Here is a 21,438-nt window from a genome sequence, read left to right as displayed (position 1 = left end):
GGTCACGACACTCTGGAGATGAGGAAATGAGACAGGTCCACACTTAAAAATGATAGTGAGTTACTTATGAGGTTAAAAACAAAATGCCATGGAACCTGCAAAGGAACTCATGCTGGTGCGAACCTGGGGGAGGAGGTCACATACATACAGAAGCTTCGTGGCTGTCATTTAATTAATAATGTATCTTGGGGGATAAATTCAGCAAAAAAAGCCTCAAAACAAGAGAACTTCAGTTTTCTTTGAGGATTTCTACTCCCCTCGAAAGTTTCCCATCTGCCTTCCCTCATAGCTTAAATAAAAACATGTGTAAACATCCCTTGAAAAGTAAAACTCTTGAGCAAAAATTAAGAAAAGTAGCAAACGATATTTAATAGCAAGACAGCAACTAATCCATTTCATATTATCAAGTTAATAAGTTTACTTAGCCAGCCAAAGCAAGAAGAGAAATAACTTACACAATTTACTGTAAATGATCACAGGATTATGCAACTTTAAATAACTAACTCATAAAACACATAGTGGATGGTTATTGCTGTATTACTATTACAGTTTTATAGCCAATGGCATATAGGACATGTTGTTATTTTATTTGTTGAATGTATTAATGTATTCAGTGAATGCATAAATGAATAAAAGTCTCTCAATTCTATAAAATCAAATGACTCGAGGCCTGACTATAATGTCCAGTGCAGCTGTAAGTTCACATACAGGGCTGTGTGTGTGATCACGTAGGTGAAAGACAATATTTGTATCAACCAGCAGAAAGCTGACTTTATTTTAGCAACAACCTATAAAGGCCTCTTAAAGTCAGTAATTATTTAAACAAATAGATGCCAAGACCCAGTGTATAAAAGATGAGCATTTGCCCATTATAACATGTTATTTGCTTCTTGGTAATAATTAAGGCATATCTCTTAATTACTGAGGAGAAAAGTGACCAAGAACAGAATACACAGCAGTAGTCATCTCTCTTTCCTATTTTTACTATTTCTTTTGGAAATAGACTCTCTGTCTGGCTAATAGAATAGAGATTTTCAAAAGGATGGGCTTTTTTAAAAAAAATAAATCAATCCTACCCTCGGGAATGGCTACATAATTTCTGGGCCCCAGAGCAAAATGCAAATGCAAGGCCCTTTGTTTTAAAAAATTATAAAGAATTTCAAGTTGGTGACAGCAGAGCATTAGGCCAAAAGTCAGGCCCTCCTGTGCATGAGGTCCTGGGCAGCTCTGCGGGTTCCACACCCACAAGCTGGCTCTGTCTACCATAACGTGGAGGTTTTGCTCACCTGAATCAGTTTTATGACACAATTTAAAACTTCCCAAATTCCAAATGGCCCTGTGGTCTAACGACGACTTTGCCCCTTCTTCCTAGATGGAGACTATAGCCCCTAATTTAGTGGGCTTATTTATACCTCCGTATCTCAGTGTGACCATGACCATCATCATGGCCACAGACCGGTCCCAGCAGAATCTGGGAAGCAGGAGGACCTCGGAATGATAACCGCAAGCTAAGATTCTAACTGTCTCTGTGAACGCTGAGGAATACATCTGGGATAATACGTAATTTGAAAATAATTCCCATCACTCACGTCTATCTTAAAACCTTTTCAGTGGCCTCTACAAAGGCCTCTACAAAGGCAGTCAATAACTTTTCTCAGCAATAGTGGAGAACGCAAATACCCCACAGAGGAATGCCATGTCGCCCCCACCCCGATGTTCCTCACGGTGCAACATCACAATAACACTGTCTCTGAACCACCCCACGCTGCGTGACGGCCACGCTGTTCAACGCACACATTTGGAAAGACCGCCAGTGAGTCAGTCTACTTAACTGGACTTTGTCCAGAGTTTTCCAGCCAAATGGCATTGGGTCTCTAATTTACAGCTGGCAAGCAACCTCCTTAAACGCTTCCAGGTCCTTGGTGGAACTGTTTAATGTCTACCTTTAACACACGAACCACCTGACTTCAGACACAACACTCAGCAGCTTTGACCGCAGGGTGCAGAGTTATAAAATTTACAGCTTCTTAAGCTGGAAAACCACAGATGGGGTTGGACTCTACCAACCACCCTCTGCAGGAGGAGGATGCAGCTTCTGCTGCAAGCGCACAAAGTTAAAACAGAGGACCTACTGAGTAATCTTGAGTAAACAAGATTTCTTTTGCTCCCACTTTTTATGTTTAATGTTAAAACTATAAACACCTTCAACCAGCTTTGTATTTATTTCATAATTTAAAATCTTTTTTTTTTTTAAGGCAGTTGTCCTAATTCTCCATGGAAATCAAGGAGTTATGGATAAGCTTGAAAGTCTGTTTTTTAATTTAATGCATGCTAGAAAGCTTTCTTGTCTTCAATAACATATTTGATCGCTTACAGAATAATAATAGAAGTAGGCCAGGCAAAGTACTGTACATATATCAACTCATTTAAAGTTGATAACATTATGAAGAAGGTACAGTGCTATTATCATCTCAATACTATAGATGAATAAACCAAAACACAAGATCATGAAGCTAGTGGATAGAACACTGGGACTTGAGTCTCTGAGAGTGTCTGACTCCAAAACCCAACATCTTAACTCTAGCGACACTGCCTCCCCAGCTATGAAACATAATGTCTAGGATTCTAATTTAAAATTCTAAAAACTGTACCAACTATTGAAAAAATATTATCACACTGGGATTCAAGAGCATACTATACCATTTACATTGTGATCCTGGGTTCAAACCTGAACATTTTCTTTTTTTTAGGCGAGGCAACCCTTGGTTGACTTCACAGATTGCAAGGACCTTGCCAGCTTACAATTCCTTATTTTTTATTTTTTACGCCTGCAGCACCTGGTCTTCCTAGGTGGTCTCCCATCCAAGTACCACCCAGGCCTGATCCTGCTTAGCTTCCGAGATCAGATGGGATTGGGCTTGTTCAGGGTGGCATGGCCGTAGACACATTTTATTTCTTGAACATGCTAATATCCATGATTTTTAATCTCTTCGATCCATTTTCCCTTGCATTTATTTGGATGTTATTTAACCCCTGTTTTAACAACTGAAACACACTTTATAGATTAACCCTTCCTGATATGTCACAAACCGCACCGTACATTATGTGTGGACTAATGCTCTGGAAGGGACGGTCCCATTGTTCTAGGGTAGGATTCATGTTTTTGTAAGTCCTTGTGATTTTTGGAAGCCCCTGTGATGTGAAAAGTCAGCCAGTTGTCTTTACCTTCCTCTTGTTTGCTTCAAAGCTTGAAGAACATGACCGGGTATCATCATTGCTATTATGTGTGAGTGAGTTGGATTTGACAAGAGACAGCAACACAAAGACGCTGATGGGGACTTGGAAACGCATCTGTGAGGCAGCTTCAAAGGTGCAGGTTGACACATTGAACCTCGACTACAGTTCTAATTCAACTCATCAACATTCCTCAGAGTTTAGTGAAGAGAAATAGTGTTCTCCCACCCGTCATAGAAGTATTCACCATGAATTAACTGAGGCCTACACTTCAAATAACAAAGGGCACTCTCTAGACAAATGACGTGGCATTGCCAAAGCACCTCGGAATTGTCCTCTGGAGTCCGTGTTTTGTATCATCTGTTCTGAATTAATCCTCCATTATGTCTTTGCCTCTCTCGTGTTTTGCGTCTTCACTCAAGCCATGCTGCTCTGCTAATCACCTTTACCTTGGACTGATTTTATCTCGAGGCACATCTTTATTCATTTCAGCTCCTTTCCCTTGGGGAGAATTCAGACAGCAGGGTCACAAGGAAGGGGCTAGATGAGAAGGTAATACTCTGTCAGTGGTGCTCACACACTGTCATCTCACTGATCAATGTGCCTGTCCACCTGGTCCCCCGCCACTCCATCATCTCCTTTTGCCAAAGAGCAGAGGAAGTTGTTTATTATAGTAATTTTCTTTAGATGTCTTTTTCTGCCTTGAAACTAGCCTGTGGTTAACCTATTTCTCACTTACTGTCATTACAAAGGCCGCTGTCTTTTTCAGCTTTACGATTCTCCCTTGGAACACTATTAATTGGGAATGGGGTTTAAAGGAGTTAAACACCCCCTTTTGCCACGTAACGGAGAGGAAAAAAAACCCTTGCATAAAGGAGAGCTTTTATTTGTAAGACTTAAAAAAAAAAAAAAGGAATGCTGTAAAAACACAGGTGATCATATTTCAGCCTTAGAATAGCAACCTGTATTATCATGTCATCCTGAATCACTGTTAATCAGACAGAGATGAAGTTACTTTATAATGAAACACTCATGATGAATTCCCTCACCTACCTTCCAACTGCATGACAGTTTGATAGAGAATGTAACTCGTTCATTGTTGTGTGTGTGAGAGAGACAGAGAGAACATCAGAGACAAATGGAGAATGAGAGAGAGGAAGTAGGAGAGGGAGAGTATGGGAGAAGAAATGGGGAGGGGAGAGGGAGGGGCGAGAGAGGGGAGAGAGAGGGGAGAGGGCATCAGCTAGCGAAAAACTCACCTTCAGTCACTTCTAAAGAATGTATCAAATCTAAGTGGACACCTAACTAATGAAAAAAAAAAAAAAGAATTTATGTGGTTTTAACTATTATTGCCAAGGTCTCCTAAAAAATGTACATTAAGCAAGCAGGCCTTTCATGCCATGCTTAAACAAAGAAGAAAGTCAGTGATCTTACAATACCTATATCTCAATCTGAAAATGGAAAAAAATCAACTTTTCAGCCACATTCAAAAGCCCGGCATACAACTATGACTTCAGATTAAATCATTTTTTTCCCCCCAACAAAGGCATGTATAAATTTCAACTCTGATCTTCAGTTTTCACATTTCTACCACTTCAAAGTTTAATTCCTTACACAACACACACACATACTAAATTTAGTTATGGGGGATGTGGAAGAAACAGATCTAGTTTTTCTTGGTCTTCCCAGATCCAATAAAATAAACGATGTGGTGGTCTATACATAATATCCTAAAGACTATTGAAATAAAAACTGACTTTTAAATCTTTCAGATGACTGATAAGTACACTAGTTCAATGAGAAATTCCTTAGACTTCATTCCAGATTTATGTTGTACAGAATGAGTTGAATAAAAGAAATATGTGGAAATTATTTAGTTTATAATAACTGTATCTGTAGTGACCTCAGAATGTGTATGTGATTGCCAAATCAATATTGATTTCTTTTGGTGCTGGGGTGGGGGGGTGGTGTGTGTGTGTGTGTGTGTGTGTGTAGTTTTCCCCTGGACAATGCAGAAATATAATACAGGGTCATGAAAATTAGCTCATTTTCTCCAACTCATTTACATACATATGTGTAGTTCAAAATATAAAGTTGATTGATGGAATTGAATAATGCCTAAAATATTTAAGACCTAAGACAATCATATAAATCCTTGATTATCCTTATGAATTTCCCTTGGCCACCAAGGAAATCAGTGGGACCAGCACTGTTTAAATTGACATCCACCTGTTGCAAACGTTGAAACATAGAGTCGACGTTCCAAGGAGAATGGATGTTTGTAACGGAGACTGCATTTTATAGTTGGGCGGGCATGTTACTTGGCGATAAAAGGTCTGTTTTCCATTTAAACTGAGCTTCCCTATGAAGACATTCTATAAAGCTTTGACATAGAAAAATAACCAGAGGTAGAAGACACTTTTATTTGGTGTTGGGCCATGTACTTTTTCTCTTGGGGTTAACTGACAGAAGTCAATTATTCCCAGGATTGCATCATCATGCCTTGCACTAGAAAACGCTCAGAAATAAGTGAAAAAATCTGAGAAACCCCCCAGCCTGGGGGGACAAGTTGTCTCTCTCCCAGATTAAGGTAGGTCTACTGTGAACCAACTGGTCAGCAACTTCTTATGTGTAAATTATTCACTTTGGGAAAGGCAAGCATTTTAGGGAGCACACTGATTCCTCAAATGCAATTTAGGAGATCAAATTTCAATATTTTAAATGCTATTCACTGCACTCAACTTTAAACTTACACAGTTCTAAGACTAGTCCTGAAAGATGATGAAATCCAGTGGTTTTTTAAATGTGTACGGCAGAAGTCCAGGCCTTCCAGAGAACTTGAGATTACAACTGTGGTTTGGGACAGAAGGAAAGAAACGGGGTAAGGAGAAGCTGGCTTCAGCCTGTCATTCCTGACTTTGGTCTGAGAAACTGTCCTTTCGCTTAATTTATAAATTTTAATTACTTATAATTTACTTAATTTATTTATAATTTTTCAACTTGGAAAGAACATTCTACCTTTTAAATGAATTTTATCTTTGGATGTCATTCATCCAATAAGTATTTTTTTGAGCATCTACAATCCTTGCAGGTACTATGCCAGCTGTGGAAGCTACAAAGACGAGTAAATCATCTTTCTGCTAATATAGGATTTCAGGTGCTATTAAAGTGCTTAAGGACAGTGCTATCAGATACAGTGGAAGACATTAGATTAGGGAAATCATTTCCCAAATGAGAAAATTGAGACCCAAATAGTTTAAGTGACTCATGCAAAGTGACACAGAGAGTAGCACAGTAACCCATATCACCAACTATCTATACAGAAGCTCCCTGTTTCTAGCCCATGTTGCTTCTAAAAAGAATGGGATCCACATACCGAAACCCACTCTTTACAGCTTTTAAAGACATAACTGATGTTTTGTTGACGCGATTTATGTCTTAACCATTTGTATACCTCCACTGTCTAGTACAAGACAGGGTATTAATGGATGCCCAACAAATTTTTTTTTTCTTTTTTCAGATATCAAGAGGAAGTGAGCAGAGGAAAAGGGCTTTGAAGATAGTGACCTAAATCATCAGAAGGGTCTGATTAATGTCTACAAACGTGGTGCAAAGAGGGACACCAGCCTCACAATGTCGTCCTCGTGTGCTTGGCAAACACGTCCTTCTGCTGAACTTTATGCTATAATGAGAACTTAGTGAACACACAGAAATTTTAAGTGGCCACGAGAACACAACACACACACATCAGACTTATGCTTTCTCTCACAGACTTATGCTTTCTGTGGATGCAACAGCATTTTTCATTTTGGTAGGTTCCCACACTTTGATTTCAGCATCCCAAAGGATTGTAAAACACATTCAACATTTTTATATTGGAGTGAACATATTTTTGGCTCCAAAAGTATTCATTTTGGTTCAACTCGTAGTTGAATGGAAAGGCATATGAACTTTATTTAACTTCCTTTAAAGAATATAGCCATGGATTACTTGGATACTGATATAGTCTAGTTTTGGAAAAATGTAATTTATTGCTTATTGTGATTTTAATTTTATAAAATCACTGTGTTCTATTGATTTAGAAGAGGTCTGAGCACATAGGGAAAAAAAAAAAAAAACCTGACCTAAAATTTGATTATGTTCTCCCGAAAAGAATAAAGTATAATTGAAATACTAGTCATTAGTCATTAACCCCAATATTTTTTAAAGATAAAACAGAAATACTAAGTTACTGGATTTGACTTTTTTCCCGTTCCTAACATATTTGTAAGTTTTGAATAAAACCATAACTCCTTTAGAAATACAAGTAATTCATGTCCAATTAATCACATGTGTGTCCCTCTAGATTGCTTTCAGACAGGTCACATTTCTAGGACATTAATTTAAGCTTTCATTAATTCTGTAAGTAGAATGAGCACATAAGTGAGACTTCATAAAACAAGAGTTAAAAAATGTGACCTCTCTCCATTACAATGAAACTGATTTTGTATAATTGGCCAGATTATTATGGTTCTTATTTCTATAATAGTAAAAATTATTTTAAAAATATATTATACATAGCCAACTGAATCTGGGGAAGACTTTATGTTCTTATAATTTTATTTAGATCTATCTAATATTTCCCCCTTTCATTTTGTTTTTTCACCACAAGGAGCTGTCTGTATTTGCAAGGAGACAGATCGATGAACCTGACCAAATTTGGAGAACTCCATCACCAACTGAGGCCATCTTCTTTCTCAAAAATAGCTCCTAAACATCAGGAAAACTTTTGACCTGGTGAACATTCCAAAGATTTAGTTTTAGTCAGGGCTAAATAATATAGATGAATGAGATATGGAGCTATGCTCAGATTAAGCAAAGCACAAATAAAAATTCTCAGCTTGAGGCTGGTACAATGTTCAGTGATGATGTGTCAATTATCTGGTTAATCTAATCAACTCAGACCGTGCCAGGGGATAGTTCAGGTTCTAAAGATGAAAGCAAGAAGGAACTCTGTTATTCTGCTTTGCGTTTTCCATCATTTCTTGCCTTACTCTTTGTTGTGGTTTTCCTGCAGATAATATACGTTTAACAGCAAACCTTAAATTACAAACAAGACTATGAACAGCCTACTGGAAGAGCTTTGTGTTTATGACAAAACTGGAGAAAGAAAGAAAAAAAAGGTTGCTTGTCACGGAGGAATAAAACACATATTTCTCATGAGGAATGATTTGCACTTTGTTCTGACTGCCCATGGCAGAAGCCATGAGAGGCACCTCACCCCACTTCCTAATCTACATTATTTTTCAGCCACAGAACTTGGTTTGTATAATTTGCTTAGAGTGGATCAAAGTCCTCTTGGCAAAATTTATGAAGCCATGTTGCTTTAAAATGGATACCTTGCAAGCTGGGTATACCTCCCTAAAGAAAATACACCTCTTCTAAAGAAAAAGATGTTTATTGCTTACGTGACTAAAAGAAAATAAATCGAACGTATATATCTAAAAACAAACAAACAAAGTAAAACAAAAAACAGGGGTTTGAAAAAACAGTCTAGAAATCTTTAATCAGAGAGTTCAATTCTTGTGCTTTAGGTTTACTTAAAGTAGAGCTTCAGGGGCTGGTTTCATTGTTGAGCTCCAACCACCTTAAATCAAGTCCAGTTTGATCTGGGGCTCCTACACACATCTTCCGAAAGACCTGAGAGGGTTGGAAGACTATTTTGTAATGACAGCTTCTCTCTGAGTTAGTGTTGTGAAATCTCTGAGGGACCTTCTATTACACAGATAGAGGTGACAGGACCCAGTATCTCAAGTTCACAAAATAGTAGGAAGTTAACTCACAGTCAAGATCTAGGACCAAGGTTGCAAACTCAAATACTGTACCCACTGGGGCCAAAGTTCTTTTTTCTTGAGATGTCAAAAATCTATATGTTTATAAGAAATCACCTTATATTAAAGCATTGATCCATTTTGTTTTAATATTATACGGATCTTGGATCTGGATTTGGCTTGTGGTCACCAGTTTGCTAACCATAGTCTGAGGTCTAAATTTAAAAACACATGCACACTCAGAAGGCAAAATGAAGATCATGGTTACAAACATTATATGCCAAGTACTCTGTGAGCACTGCACTTATCTTAAATTATCTACAATAATCCTAATAGTTAGCTACAATTTTTTGGTCATTTTTCAAATGTGGACATTAAATGACACAGAGGTTAAGAAACTTGCCCAAGTCTACAGCTAATTAAGAGTCTGTACTCTTGACCATACTACATGTACAATATCCGATTTAGAATCCAAAGTTACAAGGGGTCATTTTTTAAAACTGTCTTCTACTCATTTTCCTTAGCAAATGTTTAAGGCTGGCGACTTTAACAATGATAATTATTATTATCGAATTAAGCTTCTGTTTCCTTTAGTTGAACAGAGCAGTAAGACTGGACCGAGTGCGGATATCAGACTCCTGGATGGAGAAGCTCTGGACTGCAGTTCAGCTCTGCTTTTCCTCCAGCTGTGTGACGGCGGTGAACCTTTTAGGCTTTAGTCACACTTCATTGCTTATTCTTCTGGCACGTCAGTGAGGTGGGTTTTCCATCCCAATTTTTGTGGATAAGAAACTGAAGCTCAAAATGACTAACATGAGTGCCTGGTTATGTAAGTCCTCAGCAAGCGGGAGCCAGTGTGACTTCCGCACAACCTGACACAAATCATCCGCCTCTGAAAGCAAGCAATGAGCCCCATTTACGAAGCTGTAGACATTATGAGTCCCAAAGATAATAGTCTTGCTGAGGCATTTGCAGATATGCTGGCTATTTTTGTTATCATTATTACCCATTGATTTTTTTTCTTTTCTTACCTCTAAGAAAATGACAACCTACAAAAGTAAGGTGGTTTGCTATGATTAAAATTTTTTCGACATTCGAGCAAATGTCCTTTCTACTATGTCACTCTGCCTCCTGGGCCAGTCGACCTTTGCGGTAAATAGCTACAGTGGACTATCCGAAACGGCGGACACAGACAGGCTGGAACAATGAATGCTATTCCTTAGCATTCAGCACAGCCAAGTGTGTAACAGTGAAAAGTCAGCATCTAAATGAGAACATCAAAGCATTCTCTTGGAGACCCATCGGATCCCTGCCCCCTTCCCCCAATGGAGTTGCTGTCTTTTGCACTTTGAAATTTAGCCATTAGGAAACAAATGAACTAGAAGGACCGGAGTTCTTTCAGCTAGATCAAACTGGGGTCGACGTTATAAATTTAGCGAGAGGCAGTGAGAACAGAAAGAACAGCAAGGGCTTACTTCAAAGACCAGCGTCTCGTTTGTGGGCCCTGGCGCATACAGACGTTCCGGGCGGTTAAAGGCACGCTGGTACTCGAACACGGTCCCCGCGAAGGAGAACTCCCCAGGCCAGTCGATGCTCCAGCCCCCTGTTAGGTAGTATTTTTGATGAAGGCTTCGGACTGCGAGGTAACTGGAGGATATCTGTAGTTCCTGGATCTCAATGCTTCGGGCCCCCGCTGGAATGATGACTACTGGATAATATTCTAAGTGGAAAAAATAGAACATTCCTGTTTTCCATTGAAGGTGATGAGAAATGCTCAGAGATATGTTGTGGCCATTTTTGGAGGGCAGAAATTTTTGAATCATTAACTGACATCCATTTCTATGCCTATGAAGTGAAACTGATCAATTATTTCATTTTTCAAGTGATGGGAACGCTAGAGAAAGAAATGTATGTGCCTTTCCCAAGTAAAGACAGAAGACACTCTTTAAGGCCACAAAAACTCAAAAATGTTTTAAATTTTTAATCTACCTAGAGGAAATTGAGAGCCACATATACTCAGTAGTGATATTCAGAGAACAGGGCTCAAAGTTTCATCTTACTCAAGATGTTTACACAATTGCTTCAAATAGTCATATAATGTGAGTGTGGATCATCAAAGTTTCATCGTAAGTTCTTTGTCTAAAATGCATGTGGGGCAGATGACAGCCTGATCAGCATATTGACATTGAAAAGTAGAAAGGCATTTGTTTAACACCTCTCTGAGATGTACATAATGATAAAACTCTTCACACTAAAAAAAAAAAAAACTATCTTCCCTAGCAGGAGCGTTGAAAGCCATCATCTTCCGTGTGCCAGGTGAGCCAATAAAAGGCTCGACCATATTTAGCATGACTCGAACTTGTTCGGCAGCAAAGGGTGTATCCCCCGCAGTGACAGCGATGCCACAGCAGCAGCTCTTACCATTTGCTTTATGCTGGTTGAGGTATAGGCCTTTATAAAACTTGCAGGTCGAATTATCACCTTTGCAAACACCACATGCATCGAAAACTGCTTTAGAGCCGAGTTCATGATCGCATCCCACTGGCTGTGATGAAAAGGAAAAAAGTGAGAAAATCAAAGATCAGAGAAGCCAGTGGCTAAAAATAACTAAGGGGTCCATGGTTTTCTGTATTTACAGAACATTAGGAAACAGGTTCAGCTTTCCTGTTAAAAGCACAGCCTCGAGTTTGACTGACTAGAGGTCCAATTCCTTCCCCTGTCAATAGTAGATGCATAACTAGGCAAGTTTAACTCATCTACGGCTTAGACCCTTCTTCTGTAAAGCTGGAATAAAAAGTCACCACTGCTACTAAAGACAAGCGAGCTTATTCAGACTAGCTGACTGAAACTTAAAAATGTTAGACAACACACACATACGCACCATTAAAAGACCAAAGTGCTCACAACCGAATTAAGAGAAAGTAGACATCCGAAAAGAAAAATAAACAGTAGTATATCAAAATACATTTGAGAGGTTCTAATAACATAGTGAATGTACTTAGCAAACACTGGGCAAAAGTTTACTATTATTTACATTCTTAACTTTTGCATCTACTATGTAAAGTAGGGTATATCACCTCCATTCAATATATGTGGAAATGGAGTAAAAGAGAAACAAAAAATTGGACAGAGGTCATGTAGAAAGTAGGTGGGGAATTTGGAGACAGAGCTCACATCCAATTTGAACCCGTTGCCCTTTTTCCCCTATGCCGCCTACTTTTCTCCAGACAGAGAATCTCTTGCAACACTTGTCACGGCATGCATTTAACATGAGGAAACACAAACGTGATCAGACATCCCAAAGCAGAAAGGTTCTCTTACTTCACAAATCCCATCAATACAAACATCATTTTTGTTTGGGGAGCAAGGAGTTCCGTCTTTCACCTTGCCGGACATGGCAAAAAAAAATTCAAAGTTCTCAGCCTTGCAGTACAGTCTACATCGATCTTCCTCTAGAAGCAAAGAGATCAACAGAGGACATGGTCAAGAGGAAATCATAGGAAAATGACATGACTATCATAAGGATGAATTAGATTTATTTAGAATGCTATCATAAAGTGAAAAATATGTGCAGTTTTATGTATGGGTGTGTGTCGGCGCATGTGCGTGCATGAATACATATGAATGTGGTTTTTAAAATTGTGAATGTCATTTAACAACTCACATAAAACTGATTTAACATTAATACGTGGAATTTTAACTTTCTAATCCTCAGTAATAGCCATGATACATATATCAATGGGTTGTGTAGTTACTCTCCTTGGACAGTAAAAATTTGAGGCTTCATAGGCCCTATGATCTGCCATTGACGATATAGAAATGAAGGATTATTTAAAGTTCCGATAAACACACAATAGAATATATAGATGTCAAATTATAATGTACACCTGAAAATTATATAATTGTATTAACCAATGTTACCCCAATAAACTTAAAAAAAAGTTCCAATAAAACTTTATTTTAAAAAAGCAAGTCAGATTTGCCCCACGGGCCGTAGTTTGCCAATCTGTGTTTAGGACGTAGATTACTTTAGGTATTTATTCAATCTGTTAAGAGGGAAAAATTTAGGCATTTTGAAAAAAAAGGCAGATGGTAAATTACGTTTGTAAAACATACAGAGAAGAATCATATCATGAAAAGGAAGAAGCAGCAAAAAAACTAAACCTAAAGACTAAAAAAATATAATCTTTATTGATTGTTGTTTCCCAAAAGTTTCTGGTATCACAAGCAAAAGGGGAAAAAGTAATATATTTATAGAGCATTTGTTATCAGAAGGAAGTTATACTAATTTCTCAAGTAGAAAGAGTTCTTCTAGGCCAGGGACTCCAGGTGGCATCTCTCACATGATACTGAGTAGGCAACGCTGTGTGATAGCCCTGTTAACAGTCTCACAGCAAAGGTGTAAACAGTTTGCCGTTGTGCTTCATGAAACCTCTCGATAAAAGACAAAGCCAAAGACGAGAGGTTTAATTATTATGTTCCAAATATGCAGAAGTGTGGATGGATTAATTTTTCTCTCTCACTCAGAAATAAAAAAAGAAAATTAAATAGCTTTATTTAACACCTGCTGATTTTTACACATGAGATCAGGGAGCTGGAAGATACATAAGCTATCTCTTTTCTCCATCATTTCCAGGAATTAACAAGTTCTAGAAAGTTCCAATTTTCCAGCACAGGTTCCCAGGCAAGTTGTTAACTAGTCCATCAGAAACACAGAAGAAAAAAAAATGACTACTGTAAGACAAAGACAGGCTATGTTCATAAAGAAGTCATCCCTTGCTCTTCTCAAACTGCATGAAGTCACAAAACCTTGAAATCATGGTCAGTCTTTTCTGATTCTAAGGAAGCACCAAGAGTAGAAGAGGGAAGGAAGAGGAGGCTTTAGTTTTTCTGTCTCTCTCCACTAGGATGTGAGATCTTAAGGTCGGGGTCTCTGTTTGATTCGATGTAGTTTCCTCCGCATCTAGCAGGGGGTCTGCCATGCAGTCTATGCTGCTCAGCAAACATCTGGTGAGTCAGCGAATGAAATGGCAGCCTCCCGACTTAGTAAAAACTCCAAAAAAATTAGTGAAAGAACTTCGAAACCAAAAACATTTTGCAAGTTACAAAACGGATTGGCTTAATTTTCCCCTTATGTATTCAACACAGAATCTATATAAAGGATGATAATGATCTATTAACAGATTCCACAAACACTATATTTGAATGAAAGATGTAAAGAGGGAAAGGCCAAATATCCAAGAAGACAAAGCAAAGAACAAAAGGGGAAGTGAAAGGAAGGACAACAGTGTCTTGGAGAAAGAACCATGGATAAGAAACATGGAATTATGGGAGAGTACCACCAAGAGAGAATAAATCTTTAAATGTGAGAAGCAAAAGCAACTGCAGCTATTCTATCAAACTGTCCACTGATCCTGTTGTATAGTATCCTTTCTAGGCAGCTACTCAGTTCCTGATAGAACGCCCCAAGTGATGGGGAGCTTACAACTCCTAAAGGACATACATACTTCCATTATGGATATTTATTCCTTTTAAAGTATAAATATGTGCTAAGTGCTGTTCTTAGGTATTGGAGATACAAGCATACTCAAAATGGACAAAGGTTTTGTCCCTGTGGAACCTAAATTCTAGTGGCGAGAAAGGTAATAAATAAGTGACTGTATAATATAAATTCACGTGCTGAGAAGAGCTATGAAGAATAAAGCAGGTTAAGGGTTCAAAGGAACATATGAAAAAAGGATATTTTGGATAGGACGGCAAGGAAGGTTCTCTCTGAGGAGGAGATATGGCTAGGAAGTTCTTAGTCCTTGAATTAGCTGTATTCACTGAAGCTATTCCAAATAAATATAAATATCCCTTCTATTCGATAGCTCTTTGAATTTTTGCAGGGAACTAATTTCATTTCTATAGGAAATATCTATATAGATCCCTCAGTGTTTCCACCTAAGACACAGATTTTAGAATTTTTGTGTCATCTTGATCTGTGTTTTGGGTATTCATGATCTAGAAGCAGATCAATGCTCCTGCAGTGGCTGGTCTGGTGCTGAGCAAAGCTGTGCTATCATCTTCTTTGATCTGAGGTCCCACCTGTTAGAATTATGCCTCTAATTACATTAGCTCCTCTGTGATTATGGATAACATAGGTGCGTTGTTTTTGCACAGGAACAGCGTAGAAAGAGTTCTTCTAGGCCAGGGACTCCAGGTGTTTTTGCACAGGAACAGTCCTGAGTCTTATTTCCCATGAACTGTCATTAAATTTAGTCTCTATTTTACACATTTGTACTTGGAATTCATGGTTATCCTTTTTCAAGAGAGTATGGAGGAGTTTTAATAAAGCGAGTGAATGGAATTAACAGAAAGGAAACAACTAGAATATATGGCAGCTTATTCTGCATAGGTAATAGAAAGTACATTAAATTTTTATATTATAACTAAAATGTTTTGATGCTTAACCAAAATAAAAACAAATTATAAAGTAAAATAAAAACCACTACTTTGTCATAATTAGTACTAACAACTTAATATGCATACATATTTTACTCATGGGCATGGGTGTGTGTGTGTGTGTGTGTGTGTGTGTGTGTACACACCCTGAAAATAGGCCTTCCCATTCTTGTAATCATCTAATATGTCAGTTACTGAGTACGGTGTCTCTATGGGGCATATATGGTTTCACGAGTTTTTGGTCTGGTTAATTCATACCAATTTCAATTAACATCCCTGGGAGACTTAACTGCTGAAATGTCAAAGGTAAGTTTAGAAATATAAGTGCATTCCAAACACATGAACACTTTGGCTTACAGATGTGGGAGACAAGGAGTGTCTTGCGAAAAAAACAAGTGTGGAAAAATAAACACAACCTATGGAAGTGAATTTAAAAATGGGCCAAGACAGGTCTGGGATTGTAAGTTTTCATATAGGCAGTAAGTCCTTCAGTGTTGCTCATTCGCATCACCGTCCACAGAGAAACATATTTACCAAATTACCTTCCACTTCCGTGTAGGGCTTCCACTGGTAGAACCATCCACGGAAAGGTTTGCTGTTGTATTCTGCGCACTGCTGGGCTCGAAAGTCCAAACTGTTTTCATTACAGGGGTTGATATTGCACAGCTGATAAATACGGCTAGAACCTGGACAGAACTTGCCACCATACTGAGGCCTAAAAATAAAATCAAAGAACTTTAATGCTAGCAATCAAAGGACTGTTAGTCACAGGCAGTGACATGTGGAGGAACAATCCAGATGAGCACTGTCATAGCGCATGCAGTCTATTATGAAAATGGAAGGACGTAGCATATGACTTGCCACATCTCTTCTTGTACCCATGGCAGACATGGCAGATTCCTCTCAACACAACCCTCTCAAGTAGCCACGCCCAATGCTCATCAACTGGACTTGGTGTGTTAGATCAAACTTATTTGCTATCTCTGATCCACTTTTTACATTCTGGCAATTTCCTTAAAGACCAATGAAAGCGTATTCTTGATATTCATCACATCATTTTAGTTTTTGGAAATCTGTAAATGCACCTCAATATTCTTATTAATGTACATAAATACACATACCCCCTATATTGGCATCAAAGCTCTTCGAATGTGAACCCAGCCTACTCTCCAGCTCTTCTCCCATTTCTAAACACTCGTCCTCTCCCTACCGTTAGCCCTGCACCTGCTGCTATGTAGAAGGTCAGGACACTGGGGAGAAAGAGCAGAAAACCCCCTTGGCCATGTTTTCAATCCAGCTTTGTCAGTCACGGAGCCGATATTTTGATTATGGTCTGACTCTTGTGTGTTTTATTCAAATTCATTCGAAACTCCAAGGCAAAATATTCCCTTGTTTTCATCTGCACAATCACATTTTAACTTTGCAGGTGGCCTACTCCTTTCTTGACAAGCGCAACGGGAAATGGGTTTGTGAGTAGGGAATCCCATCAGGACATAAATAATTTTATGATCTAATGGCAAGCTCTTTAGGATCTTGGTAGGCAGGCTGCGAAATCAAAAAGCAAAATAAAAACGGAGCACAAACCACACTGAAAATTGCCAATAACATCGTATCCAGCTTACTCCAGGCACAAAGCAATTGCTTCTTTTCATTCCCACTTTTTTGTATTTTTCTCAAAAGGCTAACACCCAACGATGGGCCGTCTCACACAAAACCTCAATGCAAACATGTAACATGAAAGAAGGCTCCAGGTCAATAAATTTATGGGCTTAAAATTCTTTGTCTCTTTAGGAAGCACAAGAATGCTATAAAACACCCCTGGATTTGCTTCAGCATATTTTATCAAATCCTCCCATAACAGCATGCTAAAATGGATTCAACAGAAACGGGAAGTGTCACACTGCCAGAATGAGATTTTTCTATTTCAAAACATTCTGGGGTAACTACTTAAACATTCAGCAGTCCTTGCACTAGATCAAATCCCTGAGGACTTCTTAAATCATTATCTAAAAAGCATTTAGAAAAACCTTAAAGTACCATCTGACAGCCTTACTATTCCTGGTCATCTTTACGAGGCATATTTAAAACTCAGTGTGAGACTCAGATTTTACAAATAACCTTCATTTAGTCTATTTAAACTTAATAAAGGGAAAAAGGACCCCATGTGTTACTTTTTCAACTCAGAAACTATAACATGGAAAAGACCTCAAAACTCACATAGCCATCCCCTCACTTTATAGGCGATGTGAGAAATGGCTGGTAGAGCTCACAAAACTTGCTGAGTAAAGTTCACACGGAAGAGAGCAGAGCCTAACCTCATCTCTTGATTCTTCAGGATTCTTTTCCTACTGCACTCTGCCTGCACTTAACTGAGATAGGCAATAGGACCAGGGCTTAGAAGAGGAAGCAAATAATGCACAATGGTCAGGGAGCTGGCCTTTTATAAACGGGCAGACCTGGATTTTAATATTCTCTGCCTTTCCCCAGTTTAACTTTAGGCAATTTATCCTCCTAATCAGTAAAGTGAAGGCAATTTTGACAATTAACTGAGATAACATTTGTAAAGAATTTAGGGCCGGCTAGGGCAAAGTTAGCACAAATAAATAGTAACTATTTTAAAATTCTTTCTACATTTAATGACTGGCAAGAATTTGGACATCTCCACCAAATCCCCCAAAACAGGTACATTTTTTTGCAGCTCTGAACATGACTGTTGGGATAAATTAACAGGAAATTCTACCATGACATCCTTTGGTGTAATAAGTTCGTTAAGATCAGAAACAAAAATATAAACAGAAATGTCTAGGCACATGATTTTGTCTTTACATTAGATTATTATAAAGTATACCCATAATTTGCTTCTGCATAATTATCTAGTCCTTCCTATAAATGGTTATAATGTTTGCTGCTGGCTGATCATTGGAATCACTTGGGGAGCTCTGCTAAATACACACACACACACCTCTGCACGTACACATCCACGCACACGTTCCTGGGCCCTCCACAGACATTCTCAATAAGAATATATGATGGGGAAGAGCCAGAAATCAGTTTTTTAAAAGCACACCTGGTGATTCTGACAATCAGCTGAGCCTGAAAATTACTGGTTAGAAAAAGAGCCAGAGATTTGATTCGATTATTAGTCTGAAGCTATGACTCTAGTGGCATATCATTCTTTCTTAAATAGATTAACATTTTATGAAAGTTCTAGAATGCCTTAGCACGTTTAATTTTCACTATTTTAATTTCATTATTTTCTTGAACAGAGTTTATAGGAATTTCACTAGGCTCTCTTTAAGTGTAATGAGTCAGGGAACCAAGAAAAATGTCAAAGGATTAAGACTGTGGGCTCTTGGTCTGACTCTATTATGACAAGCTTGGTGACCTGGGCAAGAGTTTCTTCTATGAATGGGACCCTCTGCCACCCCTGGTTACCCCCTGTAAAATAACTGGATTAGACTACAGGTTGCAACTCACATATCTGTTCTAACCTGACTGGGGGGAAAAAAAATGTGTGGAGAAGTGTTTGGAGAAGGTTGCTGAGGGCTCAGTAGAAAATAAGGCTTTCATCAATTAAAAATGTCTGTCATAGACATGGGAAAAAGAAGAAGGGTCACGTGTATCTGGTACTGGCCATCCAGAACGAGATAATCTATAAACTCTCTTGAAGCTGAAAGGTTTGATAAATCCATGAATCAGCCAGAAATGATTCATTTTTGATGCAACAAAAATATGTTCTGGAAAAACTATCATTGTGTGAAATAAAAAGCTCACACTGCTTTTACCATCAAAAAAATAAAAATGGTTAGTCTGAGTGATGTGAATAGACCAAATGTTCAAATTGAAAGAAGAAATCAGTAACTTGAAATAAGGAGGAAAAAGCAGCTTTACTATAATAAAGTGAAATAAGAACAGGGAACTAATTCAATTGTCCTAGGAAAGCTGATTACTTGTTTTATTTGTGACTTAAAGCTTAATTAAAGCAAACAGTACCCTGATTAGCTTTAATCTTTTTAAAATGATAAAACTGCACCAAGTGGAACTACTTTAGTGATTAATTTTTCTATTAGACATCTCTAAAATTACAATATGGTATTTCCATGAACAATGCCCTATTATAATAAGAGTTCTCAATCCCACAGATATGGGAGAGGTTTTAATTTAAATCTCGGGGGCATCACTCATGCACTTTACCAGCAGAGCTATTAAGTTAGGTAATCTATTTATTTCTTGGGAAAACAGCAATTGTAAAATGTTGTGATGTATGAAAACCAGATCCATGAACTATGCTGCAAAAATGAAAAGTAATATAATGAATTTTAACAATTCTATCCAAGACATAGGCTATGTTCAAAGTACAGGAGAGTGGTTTTAATAATCTGGTTTAAATTGTAACTGCATCATAAACCTCCCTACAATTATACATAATTACTGGGTCTGATCAGAGTAGTAAGTCTCAACTGGGGAGGACTTTGCCCCCTACAGGACTTTTGGCAATGTCTGGAGACAGTTTTGGTTGTCACAACTTGGAGGCTTGGTGGGAACAAGAGTCCTCCTACTGGCTTCTAGTGGGTAGAGACTAGGGATGCTGCTAAACATCCTGCTATGCACAGGACCAACCCCTACAAAAAAAAAAAATTTCCACCTTAAAATGTTAGTAGTGCCAACGTTGAGAAATGTTATATTAGTCTGAGATATCCCAAAAAGCCCCTAACAAACCACGGTTTATGTATGTCCTAACTCTCTCTTATATTTTGGAACAAATTGACCTTTTGATCCAGCTCAGCCTGCATTCACATGAAGTATTATTTACTATTTTAAAAATTTCCTTGGGCTCTCGTTTCGTTATTTTAGTTCTCAATCTACCAAACATTTTAATGCAATGTTTAGTACCTGCTAGGCACGCATAAAAAGCACATTATAAATATTAACTCAGTTGAGGAAGGTGCTATCTTTATCCCATTTTGGCAAATGAGAATGCTTGAGCAGGGAGAGTTAGTTGTCTTGCCACAGAGTTAGGAAGCGGTGGGCCAGGAAGATCTGGGTTATTGGGATTAAGTGTGTATTCCTACCCTCCATGCTATGTCACCACTCAAATCATGTTGTAAAATTAAATCCACTATTTTCCAATGTCCCATCACATTCTCCTCCATAGCATTTTCCAAAGCCCACCCTCACTAGTAAGGCCTCTCCCCACTACTGCTCAGGGCTGGCCCTCTGTGACCCTGTGTTCCTTCCTGGTGAGTTTAAGATGAAATGAGGAAAACCACATGCACCCCAGAACCTTTTGTTGAATGCCCACTGGACACTCCTCAGTGTGTCAGACATTCTACAGATGCAATTTTTAATCCTTCCCAAAACTTCAGAGGTGGGTATTATTATCTCCATTCTGTACATAAACCCAAGCTCAAAGTTCATGTGACTTTCTCGAAGTCACACATTTAATAAAGGGCAGACCAAAGATTTGGAGTCAGCTCTGTCTCCAAAACCTGGTTCTTTCTAAATAACCATGCCAATCATGATTCATGTGGGAATTCGAGCAGATAAAAGTAACATCAAACCACCTTCTTTTTCCTATAGAGCTAACTGAAGTTCAGAATCCTAGTACTAGACCAAAGGGTACCCACAGGTGCCCACAGGCCAATTTCAACCCGCAGATGTTTTGATGAGTCCTCAGCTTTTGTTTTTTGTTTTTCAAAGAAAATTGAATTTGTCATCAATAGTTTAGGAATTGGGAAATTTTACATACAACTTTTTTTTTAGATTTCTGGTTTCTCTTGAAAAGTCAGGCAGATCTGTCAACACATGTTGATGTACATTCCTGCAGCGCAAAAATCGGCATACTTTCTCCAGATCATCAGTTTGAGAGGGACACACAACTCTACCAGCCAAGCTTCTCTGTTCCACAATATCACAGGCATTCTGTTGCGTGACTTTATAGCCCTAATTT

At 38.3% G+C, this 21,438-nt stretch overlaps 1 protein-coding gene and 1 pseudogene across 1 annotated transcript in view; both read right to left on the bottom strand.

Moving 5' to 3' along the window:
* Positions 1-21,438, bottom strand: part of ADAMTS18 (ADAM metallopeptidase with thrombospondin type 1 motif 18) — a 364,329-nt gene that overhangs the window by 19,684 nt on the left and 323,207 nt on the right. The window contains exons 18-21 of the mRNA XM_025045377.1: positions 16,031-16,203; positions 12,366-12,496; positions 11,466-11,589; positions 10,520-10,764 (exon numbers count right to left, since the gene is read on the bottom strand). Of these exons, the coding sequence (XP_024901145.1) occupies positions 10,520-10,764; positions 11,466-11,589; positions 12,366-12,496; positions 16,031-16,203 (673 nt within the window). The remainder of the gene's footprint in view (positions 1-10,519; positions 10,765-11,465; positions 11,590-12,365; positions 12,497-16,030; positions 16,204-21,438) is intronic.
* On the bottom strand, positions 2,826-2,944 carry LOC112478300 (annotated as a pseudogene).

This window comes from Pteropus alecto, unplaced genomic scaffold, assembly GCF_000325575.1.
Source record: "Pteropus alecto unplaced genomic scaffold, ASM32557v1 scaffold42, whole genome shotgun sequence".
Taxonomy (NCBI): Eukaryota; Metazoa; Chordata; class Mammalia; order Chiroptera; family Pteropodidae; genus Pteropus; species Pteropus alecto.
Note: the sequence above shows the minus strand (reverse complement) of the source record. Positions and strands in the feature narration are given on the sequence as shown.